This window comes from Tyto alba, unplaced genomic scaffold (genome assembly GCF_018691265.1).
Source record: "Tyto alba isolate M040663 unplaced genomic scaffold, T.alba_DEE_v4.0 Super-Scaffold_44, whole genome shotgun sequence".
NCBI classification, from domain to species: Eukaryota; Metazoa; Chordata; class Aves; order Strigiformes; family Tytonidae; genus Tyto; species Tyto alba.
In genome coordinates, this window is record NW_024881320.1 from 3567770 (window position 1) to 3580175 (window position 12406).

Consider the following 12406-nt stretch of genomic DNA (forward strand, 5'->3'; position numbering starts at 1 on the left):
GGGGCACAGAGGAGATTTCCTAGACACCCTTGCTCCCAGCAAGAAAAACTGTGCTGCTTCTGGGATGTATGGTTTTGTGTGTGGATTATAAATACTTGTTCTGTGGGTGGTCGGACAAAACAAGTGGACAGAGCTCTTAGGGGTCTGGACAACTTAGCTTTTCTCTGGTTTACCTGCTGGTGGAAAGGGATCCTGGGGATTCCTATTTTATGCTTGGAGGAAGGATGGGAATTAAATAGCATTTGCAAAATGCTTTTGAGATGGAGCGTGGGTAAGTACTGGCATGAGAAATCAGGAGAGTGTTGCCGTAGCTAACGTATCAGATGGCGGTGTGTGGGGCAGCGTACTGTACTCTGTAATGGTTTCCTATAGCTAGGTTTTTCCCTGTCTGAAACTTGCCAAAAGATGCACTGTTGCTGCATAGATTTGTTTTGGTGTGTGTCCTGGTTTCAGCTTGGATAGAGTTAATTTTCTTCCTAGTAGTTGGTACAGTACTGTGTTTTGGATTTAGTGTGAGAATAATGTTGATAACACACTGATATTTCAGTTGTTGCTAAGTAGCACTTATCCCAAGTTAAGGATTTTTCAGTTTCCCATGATCAGCCAGCAAGCAGGTGTACAAGAAGCTGGGAGGGACCATGGCCAGGACAAGTGACCTGAGCTAGCCAAAGGGCTATTCCATACCATGGGACATCACACCCAGTATATAAACTGGGGGAGTTGGCTGAGGGGTGGATCACTGCTCAGTCAGCAGGTGGTGAGCAATTGCATTGTGCATCACTTGTCTTTTCTTGGGTTTTCTTTTTTTTTTTTACATTATATTCCTTTTCTTTACAATTACTATTATATTTTATTTTTGTTTTAGCTTAGTCATTAAACCATTCTTATCTCGACCCATCAGTTTTACTTTTCTGATTCTCCTCTCCATCCCACTGGGAGGGGGGAGGAGTGAGCAGGCAGCTGTGTGGTGCTTAGTTGCTGGCTGGGGTTAAACTGTGACAGTGTGCAGGTATCCACTTACGGATTTTATTCACTCCATCTAGGAGAGGTCCTTGCCATGAAAATCCATGTCTCTGCCTTCTGGCTGCTTAACAGTTAAGGACTTCCAAACCTTCGATTGCATTTCACTTTACAGCCAGCTGCATGTGAGGATTGTCCTTTTCCTTCTTGCAACAAGGCTTATACCTTATTGCTACAAACCAGAAGTTTGTTCCTCATTAGCACAAAGGTGGCTTTTTAATTAGACTGGCATTCAGCACTTTGACATGGGTGACAGATATGCGAGATGCTGCAGTTCCCTTTCTGCCTCAGCAAAAGACAGAAAAAAAAATCAGTGTGCTTCTCACTTGTGACACTTGCTGGAGAGGAATTCTCTTTTTAAGGGTCTGTGTAGTGCTTTTTGCAATGCTTGGGTTGGGAGTAGGGCCCTAGGTAATAGTCTGTTGGTCAAGAAAAGATTTGTTCTTGGTTCTGTTGTGGGCTTGCCGTGAGACCTGGATTGGGTCCCATAACATCTGTCTGCCCTGCTTGTAAAATAGGGGAGCTGCCAAATTACTAGTCAGATTGTGAAGTTTAATGGATGTGAATAGTGATGTTCTAGGTTGCTTCTTTTCCCTCCCATTGTACACTAGTGAAGTTACTTGAATGCCAGTGTCTGTGTCAGCTCACAGATTCAAGGGACCCACAATAATCCATCCCTGGGATGCCCTGTGAGTCTGTGTTACTACAGGGAGGGCACTTTCATTCCATGAAACATGTCCTGTGATGCTTGGTCTGGGTACCCAGCCCTGGTTGTTACCAGTTTTTCTTGCTTTCGTTGCTCTGCTGGGTTGGAGCCTTTCAGCACTTTGCACAATGAATCCCAATTTATCTCCTCTTTGAAATGAGGATACTGTAAATGCACATTTGAGTTCTTCTGTTTCCATGTGTCTTCCATGTCCTGATCAAGACTTCTTTATGATATATGTAAACAGCCGGTGTTGCCTCATACTGCTGTGTGTCTGGTGTGCGGAGAAGCTGGGAAAGAGGACACTGTGGAAGAGGAGGAGAGCAAGTTTAATCTCATGCTAATGGAATGCTCCATTTGTAATGAAATCATACACCCAGGATGCCTTAAGGTGAGTACAAGGATGTGATGTTGGAAACAAAAACTGGCTTACTTATCACCTGAATGTAAAAACAGTGCACAGAAATTGGAAAGCTTTCACATTTTCATCTTCGAAAACTTATGTGAGCAAAGAGTTGGTGTGAGAAGTGGGGTGACAGCCGTGGCACACACAGCCCAGCCTGGCAGGTGGGGGGATCTTTTGATGTAACAGCATCCCCTGTAAGCAGAGTCTCTTGCTTTGGACGGCCTCCAAAATGTGTGTGCATGCAAATGTCTTGTGGGGTTTGGTTTTGTTTTTCTTTCTTTTTTGCCTCTTGTTTAAGGAAGTAAGGAGTTTCAGTTGGGACGGGAAGCTTAAGAGGACATAGAAATCTGCCTGTATTTTTGGATGAGTTAGTCACAATCCCTGTATTGGTAGCTCCTTCCTGTGTCCCGCAAAGTACAAACAAGTAGTTTGCGGTTCGTGTTTGTCCAGGCACAGATGTGCCTTTCAGTGGCAGCTGGCTTTGAGGATGTTATGATCAAATGTTGCAGCAGGAGGACTGCAGCTCTAGAGAGCAAACTGAGGGAGTTCCAGGCTGCAGGAGTGCTCACCCTTAGCCTGCTTGAGTCCTTTGAGCAGCTATATTCTTTGCTGGTAACAAAAGCATCATTTGGGGCATATCCTTGTGTATTAGTATTTAGAAGCCTCCTTTCTCCAGAGCTGGTTTGCTTCAGCTGATCAGCCATTTCTTGTTGCTGATTTGTTTATGGTTAAAGGGATTTGCCAAAGCAAATGTATTCTGACACACCATGCCCCAGAAAGCAGCTTTTGGCCCTTCTGGGATCTCTGGGAGGAGAGGGATGTTCCTTATGCAGGCCCAGGGTGATGTTCTCCCAGCCTTTTATTTTTCTTGTGCTGTACATAGTATTGCACCAAGCTATGTGCATGTCATTTATTAGAGCAGAAAGTAGGTAGCTGGCAAACCAGACCTGTGGCTGTCTCCCTGATTCATGAAATCAATGCTCACAGCTCCTGCCACAGATGGGCTCTGAAAGAGAGCTGTGCTTGCTTGGCTCTGCTTAAAACAAGGCTTTGGGGGCTGATGAAGCAAAAGAGGGAGCTGCTCGTTTTCAGAGGTACCTCAGTCGTGGCTTGTAGCTGCTGCTTTGCCATTCCAGTCCTTCCTGAAAGTGCCCTGCACTCCCCCATCTCTCGCTTTGCAGTGTCAGTGACACTTCATGACTGAGTCCAGAGGACACAGTTGTTGTCTGGTGGCAGTTCAAATATGGTTTCCTCTCCCCGTACCGCATTTGGGACTAGTTGCACAGGATGTGGGTCAGATCTGTGAAATCAGGCAAGTGCTGTTTGTTCTTTTATGCATGTGTGGTGTTCTGAGTGCTGTTTTGGTAACTAGGACCAATGTTGCTTTGAGTGTTTCTGAAAATTAAGCAGTGGGAGATTTACAGTGTGCCTTATGTCTTGTATTTTAATTTCTCAACGCTTCTGTTGAGCTTAAATGATGGGATAACTGCCCTTTTGTGTCAGTAAATAAACAGTATGACTGGTAGGATTTCAGATCATCTTGGAAGGCAGGATGAGACTATGCATAGGGGAACAGCAAAAAGAAAATGGAGGCTCTTTCCTTGGATCCCTCCTTGCTCTTTATTCCCAGGTTCCATGGTTTTCTGAGACACAAAAATCTGTTGCCATGTTTACATGTTGTTCTAGCCCTTGACATGGGCTTAAGCAGGTGAATAGTCCTTGTGGGAAGCTCCTTTGAATGCAGACACAGCCCCAGGGCAGCTGCTTCGGCTGTCCACCAAGAGAAAGTCTCTCCCTGTCTCCAGTAAATAGGCAGTAGTACACGTGAACTGTCAGTCATCTCCAATTAAATATCTGGCAAACATACTTTTGGGGGAGAGTGGAATAAACTGGACCAGTGGAGGGAGGAGTGTCCTTTCCTGACTTATTCCCATGTGGAGCGAATTCACTCCGAGACACGTTTCCAAAGCTTGTGGAGTAGTTTGGCACATGCAGTGGCTAATTTGTATGCCAGGGCAGGTTGTTCCTGGTTTGAAGTCTGCCTTCTTCCAGCTTCCTGATTTGGCTGTATGTGCTTGTGGTGGGGTTTTCTCCATGAAAAAACAAGTGTCAGAGGATGACCTCTGAGGAGATGAAGAGTACCTCAGGTGCATCTGACACACTCACAGCCTTGAGGGGCTTCTGTGGGTGCCTCTTGCAGGGGGAGCCCTGGGTACCAGAGCACATTCGGTGCTTGTGTTGGGCCCACGCTAAGGACGGCCAGCATGTTGCATATACTAAGAAGTGTCACGAGAGGCTCCTGACATGCTTTTTTCCTCAGAAATACAATACCAACACGAATGCTCATTTTGCTGGAGAGTTTCTTATGAAAATGGCCTTGGCAAGCGTTTCACAAGCACAGCATTGTTTCCGGAGGGAGCTAGTGAGATTTTGGAGGAAACTGCCTTTTGCTGTTACAGAGCGTTTGAGTTGAACTAATATTGATTATTTTTCTTTCTACATCTCAGATTGCTAGCAATGCTGATTGGCACGTGTGAGTGAGTGCAGTATCTGATGCTGTTCCCTTAAGGAGAAGGGGTTTGTTTTCCCAAGTAGAAGCCTGTTCTTTTTCATCTTAGGTGGATAATAGTGATAGAAAAAGTGAATATTTAGGTGCTTTGTCAGAACAGCAGAAGTACGAAGACCTTTTCCAGCACAGCTGCACTGCTGCCCATGGCTTCATCCCAGGTGTGTCTGGCTGTCTGTGTTGTGTCGGTCTTGGCACTGCCAGGATTCAAGGCTCTCGCTCAGCGATGTCAGATCAGCATCCTGGGGTCTCCATGTTCCCTAACAAGAAGACTTCACAGTAGCGTAGTGTCATGTTTAGACTTCCTGAATTGCTGACCTCATGCTGCCGGTACCTTTCTGAAGATGCCGCACGCTGTGGGCTCAGACACCCACCTGCTGTTTGTAGCAAACACTCAGAACTGGCTCCCACCCAGCCTGAAAGGCTTGGGACAGATTCAGTGGCAGGTTTGTGTGTGTCTAATTAGTTTGCTTACAGTTCCTCACATCTGTTCAGTTCCTTAAACTTCACAGAAGGGACAGAGCTGTAATGCTTTCCCTTCGGTAGAATTTGTTCTATATTCGGTGCGGGAAATAACTTGTTCCCAACTTGGACTTGGGCCAGGAATTGTTCCCCTGAGGCAGAGATGTATACAACAACTCCTGGAGTATCTTTCACCTACCATGGGAAAGAAGGTTCAAAGGCGCACAGTTGTGATAAAACCAGTATTTAAATTCTGCCCACTTCATTTACTCATTTATTAACTCCAGAAGACTTGCTGAGAGACTGACATGTCATCACTCTTGCTGGATGGTGAAACTAGAATGGCTGCTGTCTGGCTCAGGGACTTGAGGAAGCAGTTCCCCTAAAAACAAGGGCTTGCTCCTGCACAGCTAGTGCATTTTCGATGAGCTGGGAGGAGAAGAGGAAATGTTTCAGAAATATGAAAAATCTGCAGATCTCTGCCCCTGCCTGTTTCAGCAGCAGTCTCCGGCTACTGTGCTGCTGATGTCAGTACCCAGCTATTTGTCTTGACAGTAGCAGGTTTTTGTTGTCTACAATAGTAATGAATTAATTTTATTTGATCCCCCCTGGCTGCTTGCTGAATCTATAACTAAACCCTTAAATGTGAATGTGCCATCAGTGAGCCTGTGTGTTTGCGTGGAGGGTGTTTTTAGCTTAGCTCTACTTCTCATCCTCAGCTTCATTCACAGAAATGTCTTTTCAGAAACACCTATCTCCTGTTTGCAAAGTAATGTGGGCTCCTATATGGAAATTCAGAAACCAGCAGCTTTTCAACTGTGTAGGGCAGAACTGTGCTTTTATTGTAGTGTAACAACAGTGAGCGTGTGTCTTCTCTTTCAAAAAGCAAAATGTCAGTCTCTGAGGTAGTGAAATAGTAAGCGCTTTTCTTCCTTACACTAGCTGGGTAACAGTGCATGTGAGAAACTTTAAAAATGCCTTCATGTGTCCATCTTCTGAATAAAAGTGCCTGTTCTCTAGCTGACTTGGCAACCATCATTTTTATTTGGCACATGGGCTTTGAGGACTGGAGGCATGGGACTGCTAGTTCTGATCCATAAAGAAAAATATTTTAAGGAACACTTGATTACAGTGCAGGGTGCTTTGCTTCTAAAAATGCCGAACGGTATTAATGTATGTGAGAATGTGTGTATGGGAAAAATCCCTTCCTATTAAAAGATCAGACTGTGCCTCGCTCCAGGGTGGGGGGACGGAACAGGACTGAGCTTTGCAAATAAGTGTTGTGGGAGGACATTTGGAGATGGTGTGATTACAGTCCTGGGTTTGGGGGGTTCTGATTTGGGTTGTTGGGGTTGTTTTTATTGTTTTGGGTTTTTGCAAGAGCAGAATATGCCCTGTGCTAATTGGGATTGTCACCGACCTTAATAAAAAGCTGAGACTTGAACTCTTTGTCAAATACCAATTTGGCCAGTATGCCTTCCTCCCCTGTTGACATCACCAGAAGGGTACTTGTGCAGAACTGAGGGCTTGCTTGGCAACAGCAGGATGGTGCAGCACCTGTGGCTGGCTGGGTTTCTTTTCTGCAACCATTGGGAGGGCAGCAGTTGATCAGAGAAAATCAAGCTGTACAAAATGCAGCACAGTTGTGAACTGAATTGTGCCTCTCTTTCCCCAGGTGAAGGAATCGGATGGTGTGGTTAACGATGAGCTGCCAAACTGCTGGGAGTGTCCAAAGTGCAACCATGCAGGGAAAACTGGAAAAGTGAGTTTAATGGGAATAAGTGGTGCTGGAATGCAATACAAAATCTCAAGCATTCTCTCTGGCTTGTAGCTATTATTTTGCCCAATACCAGCTTTTGATTTTGTGCTTAATTCAGTTGAGTTGATGGAAATAAGCTGATGGCTTTCTGTTCTTTAATAATTTTTGTATTCTTGTTCCATGTACCAACAGTTCACTCAGAACCCAAAGAATATTTAAGTTCATTAATTTCTAAGATGAAAATACTTTTTAAAAAAAAAAAAAAAAAATCCAGAAGCAATTATGCAAAACCTGAAGTGTCTGTTGGAATTAGTGAAACATCATTTCTTTGCAAACTGAGATAGGCACTTGCAAGTGTGTAGTTACAAGGATAACTTTATGAAGGTTGAAACCACTTTACTCTAACTCCTTCCTCATCATTTTGTCTGTTACAAAGTGATCAACCCACCCCTGTTGGAATGTTGGCGGCAACTTAGATAAAGAGCTGAGAAAGGCATAAGATATAAAGTTTGTTTGTGTTTTGTGTCTCTTTGGCGTACAAGCAAAAGCGCGGACCAGGATTCAAATATGCATCAAATCTCCCGGGCTCATTGCTGAAGGAACAGAAAATTAACAGAGACAATAAGGAAGTAACAGATGCTGCAAAACGGAAAGGGGATTGTGAAGAAACTCCCAGGCGGAAATCAGAGGAACATTCCAAAAAGACTCAAGTTGACTCAATACTGAGGAGAAAGTCGGATGAAGTGCATCTGTGGAGGAAAAGGAAATTTGAGAAACCCCAGGAACCCACTATGAGAAAGCGGGTATGACAAAACACTTTTTCATGTACTTACACAGATGCGTGTGGGCTGTTTGGGGCTGATGTCTCTTGCCTTCTGGCTTATAGCTCATCTTGAAAATCCCAGATTGTTACAAAAGAAACTGTGATGTTTTACCTTCCTTTCTGGAAACTGCTAGCCTAACAGGACGGTAGTTTAAACAGTGACACTTGGGTTGGCGTTCAGAGGCCGAAAACACTGTGCTGTAGCTGTTGTTTTATTCAAAATACTGGAAAACCCACTTTAACTGGAAAATCTTTACAAGATGCTTGGAGCAAGAACAAGGTGAAAATCAATTTTTAATGGAAACTTTTTCATCTCTTTCCACTTGGTGGCGTGTGGCAGCTTGTTTTGTGGCTGATTCAGGGATGTGCAATACTCATAACCCATCAGAGGACCTCTAGAAATGACACCTCCTGTAGCCTGCAGAGAGGAGGAGCTGCTCATGACAGCGATGTAGACAGCTTTTCCCTGAATGTGACAGAGCTCTTGGGCCAGGCAGAGACACTTTGAATTGTCATGTGGATTGCAAAATCGAGATATAGAGAAAGACTGGTTTGCAGAGGTAGAAATGAGGACCTAGGTAGATTTTATGTGTTTCAGGAGTAAATGGCTGATGGCTTTAAAATCAGAATTGGTGGCTGGTTTTGTATTGCATGTGTAGTTCCTGAGGAGTGGCAGTCAGTCTGCCCTGCAAGGCTTGGCAGTAGGAATGTTACAGTAAGGTAAATGCAAGGATTGGGGTTGCTTTGGTGGAGCAAGAGTGCAAAATTCACGATACCACTTTATGGCCAGAAAGCAGATACGCATGCTTTCCTTTGCCCATCCCTTCGGGCTCACAGCAGTGTTTATGGATGGCTTGAATTGCTCTGTGAAAGCCCCCCAGTGTGTGAGGAAGGAACTGTGGATCACCAAACCTTCACCAGGCAGCACAACAAATGTCCTGTTTTAGGGGTTTTACTTTTCTTTCTTCCAACAGCTAAAACTTGGAAAAGAAGACAAACTCTTCAGGAAGAAGGTACTTTGCCTTTTTAATAGATGTGTTCTCAATCCCTTTTAATCCCTTCTCTTCATGTGAGCTGAATGGTGAGCCAGTTTCAGTCCTGTCTTTGTGTCACTGCAGGCGTTTTATTATCCCATTTGCATCTTGAAATTACAGAATATCTCTCCTGTGGAAACCTTTACAGGTTAGTTTAGCTGCAGTATCTGGCTTTATATTTTCTGTTCTGGTGTCCCATATTAAAAAACAGCAGCAAGCTCTGTTTTGATGACCCAAGGAATAAAATTCTGTTTCTATACTGATGCTTCACTCTTCATGTGTGGTTGACTCTTGCCCCTGCCACACAGCCCCTCAGCAGTCTGTACCACAGCATGTCCCTCCAGTCCCCCACTGACACCCCGGGGAGCCAGGGGTGGACTGGCACGCAAGTATTGATTACCTCTTGCAATCCAGCATGATAGAAGTCCAATACCTTTAAACTTAGCGCTTGCCAGCACTCTGTGTGAAGGATGCTGCAAGCTGTCAGTAGTCTGATGTTGTAATGTTTTTATTCTAACCTGTCATTAACTTACTGTGACCTCTTCCTTTATAATATGTTAATTTAAAGACAGGGTGATCAGCTTTCTCTGCTGTGCGCAGCAGTTGCATAGGAGCACATCCACTGACTTGATCCAATTAGTTTATTGCGAAAGCACAGACCTTCTGATACAACAAGTGTATTCACAGCAGTTCTCCTTTTCTTGCCAGTCCAGGTCTCTTCTTATTTGAGCTATTTCGTTTTAACAGTTGTTGGCTTCTTTCTCGCTTGTAGTGATCAGATTAGACTTCAAGTCTTCCCTGGTCTTAGTTTGTACATCTCTTACGCTTCTGTCTGCTGTGCATCAAAGAGAGATGTGATTAATGTGAGCAAGTGGAGTGCAGTTTGCTGTTATGAACAGTGACCGGGGCAGGGAAGAAGGTGCCAGCTAACCCCTGTCAGCCTGCGTTGTGTTGGAGATCGTGTTGGCGTGAGGTCTCGTCAGGCTGGCAGTGTGTCAGACCTGTCAGTCACATTCCCCGTCCTGCACACACCGGAGGTGGGGGGACGCTTGTGAAGACAGGCAGAGTTTAGTAGGATATAAAGGAGCAGCTAAAGCATAATGAAATGAGGCTGTGAGTGTCCAGCATAAAGGGCCACACCAGCACAGCCACAGTGCGAGTCGGTGGTTGCGATTCAGGAGGTTTCAGGAATTGACCTTTCGGTCGTTGGGCGTAAATGCATGTCGGCCAGTGTTTCAAGTGGGTGCCCAGTGAACGTGTCCCAAGCCTGGTTCCTTCTGGCCTGCTGGGGAAAAAGCTGTCTGTAGTACGCAGCTTATCTTCTCTATATAAACGGTCCACTGTGTAATGAGTAAGGCCCTTAAATCTGAAGGATTATGCATGGTGAATAAATGCATTTATCACTTTCTTGGAGTCTGAAGAGCCAATAGCTGGACTCTTCATCCATGATGGCACTTGAACTTGATACCTTTGGCCGGTGAATGTTCCCCTGTGCTCAGATGGGTGGGGCCCAGTGCTGGCAGGCAGCCCGACTCCCCCCCGGGCAGGGCTGCCTGTGTGGAGCATCAGCATGTGCGAGTGTTGCTGAGTATGTTCTTGCTCGAATAGTCAGCCCTTGTCTCTTCCTTTTCAGCGACGATCGTGGAAGGCTCCAGATGACCGAACTGCCATGATCAAACCTCTCCGGCGCCTGAAGCAGGAGCCAGAGGATGACCTGCCAGAAGCACCTCCCAGGTCCAAGGATAGCGACCAGTCACGGTCCAGCTCGCCCACTGCAGGTCCCAGCACGGAGGGTGCTGAGCCCAGGGACAAGAAGAAGTTCAAGATGAGGAGGAAAAGGCGGCTTCCCAATAAGGAACTGAGTAAAGAGCTCAGCAAGGAGCTTAACCAGGAGATCCAAAAAACCGAGAACAGCCTTGCCAATGAGAATCACCAACCCATCAAATCTGAACCTGAGAGTGAGAATGAGGAACCTAAGCGTGCTTTGAACAACAGTGAGAGACTCCATAGGTTCAGCAAAGGGTTAAACGGGACTCCCCGGGAGCTGAGGCACCAGCTCATCCCCAGCCTGCGCAGCACACCTCGGGGAATAACCCGGCCCCCACCTTCGCTCTCTCCTCCCAAATGCATTCAGATGGAACGGCACGTTATCCGGCCACCTCCCATCAGCCCCCCTCCGGACTCGCTCCCCCTGGATGATGGGGCAGCCCACGTGATGCAGAGGGAAGTCTGGATGGCTGTCTTTAGCTACCTCAGTCATAGGGACTTGTGCATCTGTATGAGAGTTTGCAAGACCTGGAACAGATGGTAAGGAGGGTGGGACACCGAGCTGGGTCTAATGTGTAGCGGGATGGACTCAAAGGAAGCGGGTGACGGAGGCGCTGACGTCTCCTAGAAGAGGTGTGCGGGTTGTTGCTGAAGCTCTGTTGAGCCCGAGGAGAAGGGGTGACAGGGGGTGTCTGGGGAAGTAGTATGTCTTCTGGTGCTTTCTCAGAAACAGCAGTTCCCAGCGTTTCTGATGGGAACTGTGTGTGTCTGTGTTTGTCTGTGTTGCCCCAGAGCAGCCTGTTCTGTAGTTAGACACCACAATGTTCTTGCTTGCTGGAACAGCCAGTCTGGGTCATGCTGTCTTGGTGTCGTTCTGCCCCCAGGACTTGCTGACTGCTACTGCAGTTGTTTGTTTGGTTCTGCTGTTAAATATCTATTGAGATAAAGTGAAGATCTCCCAGTCCCCTTGGTGTTCTCCTCCAAAGGTCCATGCTGATTGTTTCCATGGCGAGCAATCCCGTTCACTGTGTTCTGTACCAGCAGAGCTGATGGAGGAATCCTTCTTTAATTGTATTTACTCACAGCATGTCCGTTTGGTGCTTGGGGTCCCACAGTGTGAACACTGACATGGTCGGTGACCGTACAGCAGCAGGAAGCATTAGTGGACAGATTTATGTGTTTCACTGAACTCGCAGTGAAGTCTCTTGTTGGCTGTCAACTTGGATTCGACTGTAATGTGCACACAGATGGGCAGATTGTAACGGAGACTCCTTTCTAGCACAGTCTAGTAACAAACTGGGTGAATGACAGAAAGGTTGAGAGGTTAATAATTTGGTGCAAGATGTTGTGTGTGGAGTGTCTCCTCCGTGGGCTTCTTAGTGCCACAGAAAGCTGGTAAATGCCTTTGCCACTAATGTGCAGTATTTTCTAATGGAAAAATAAGAAAATGCAGAAACTTCCATATTCAGTAGGAGTTCTTGCTTGTTGCCCTTAGAGAACCATAAAGCGAGCATGAAAACACATAAAGCCACGTAGGTAAGAGTAACACACAAGCAGAGAAAAAGAGAGAGGGGCTCTGTTTTACAAAATTCACTGGTTTTAAGTAAGAAAAGTGCAGGGGAAATCGGGACAGTAGTATTTAAAAGCAGTCTTTATATTCAGAAGGTAGGCAAGAAGGTGTGGCTCGTCCTCAGGCTAGAAAATGGATTTTAGTAAGTGCTGTGATGGCTTAAAATGGGATCCAAAGTTGTTAACACTTGTAATGCTGTGGGAATAATTCCATGCTTTATTGCATGATATATTTGATGGAGAAACTTCAAACCTACGTAACATTGTGTGGTGCTGTGCTTGCTTATCTTAGCA

The 12406-nt window shown here is 45.7% G+C and overlaps 1 protein-coding gene across 11 annotated transcripts in view; it reads left to right on the top strand.

Moving 5' to 3' along the window:
• The window catches only part of KDM2B (lysine demethylase 2B), a 125304-nt gene that overhangs the window by 109546 nt on the left and 3352 nt on the right, over positions 1 to 12406 (top strand). For 7 of the 11 annotated variants that reach the window (XM_033008364.2, XM_042805709.1, XM_042805712.1 and 4 more), the window contains 5 exons: positions 1974 to 2117; positions 6836 to 6922; positions 7453 to 7722; positions 8717 to 8755; positions 10410 to 11083. In XM_033008364.2, coding sequence (XP_032864255.1) covers positions 1974 to 2117; positions 6836 to 6922; positions 7453 to 7722; positions 8717 to 8755; positions 10410 to 11083 — 1214 coding nt within the window. The remainder of the gene's footprint in view (positions 1 to 1973; positions 2118 to 6835; positions 6923 to 7452; positions 7723 to 8716; positions 8756 to 10409; positions 11084 to 12406) is intronic. The other 4 variants (XM_042805710.1, XM_042805713.1, XM_042805711.1 and 1 more) reach the window with 2 other exon arrangements.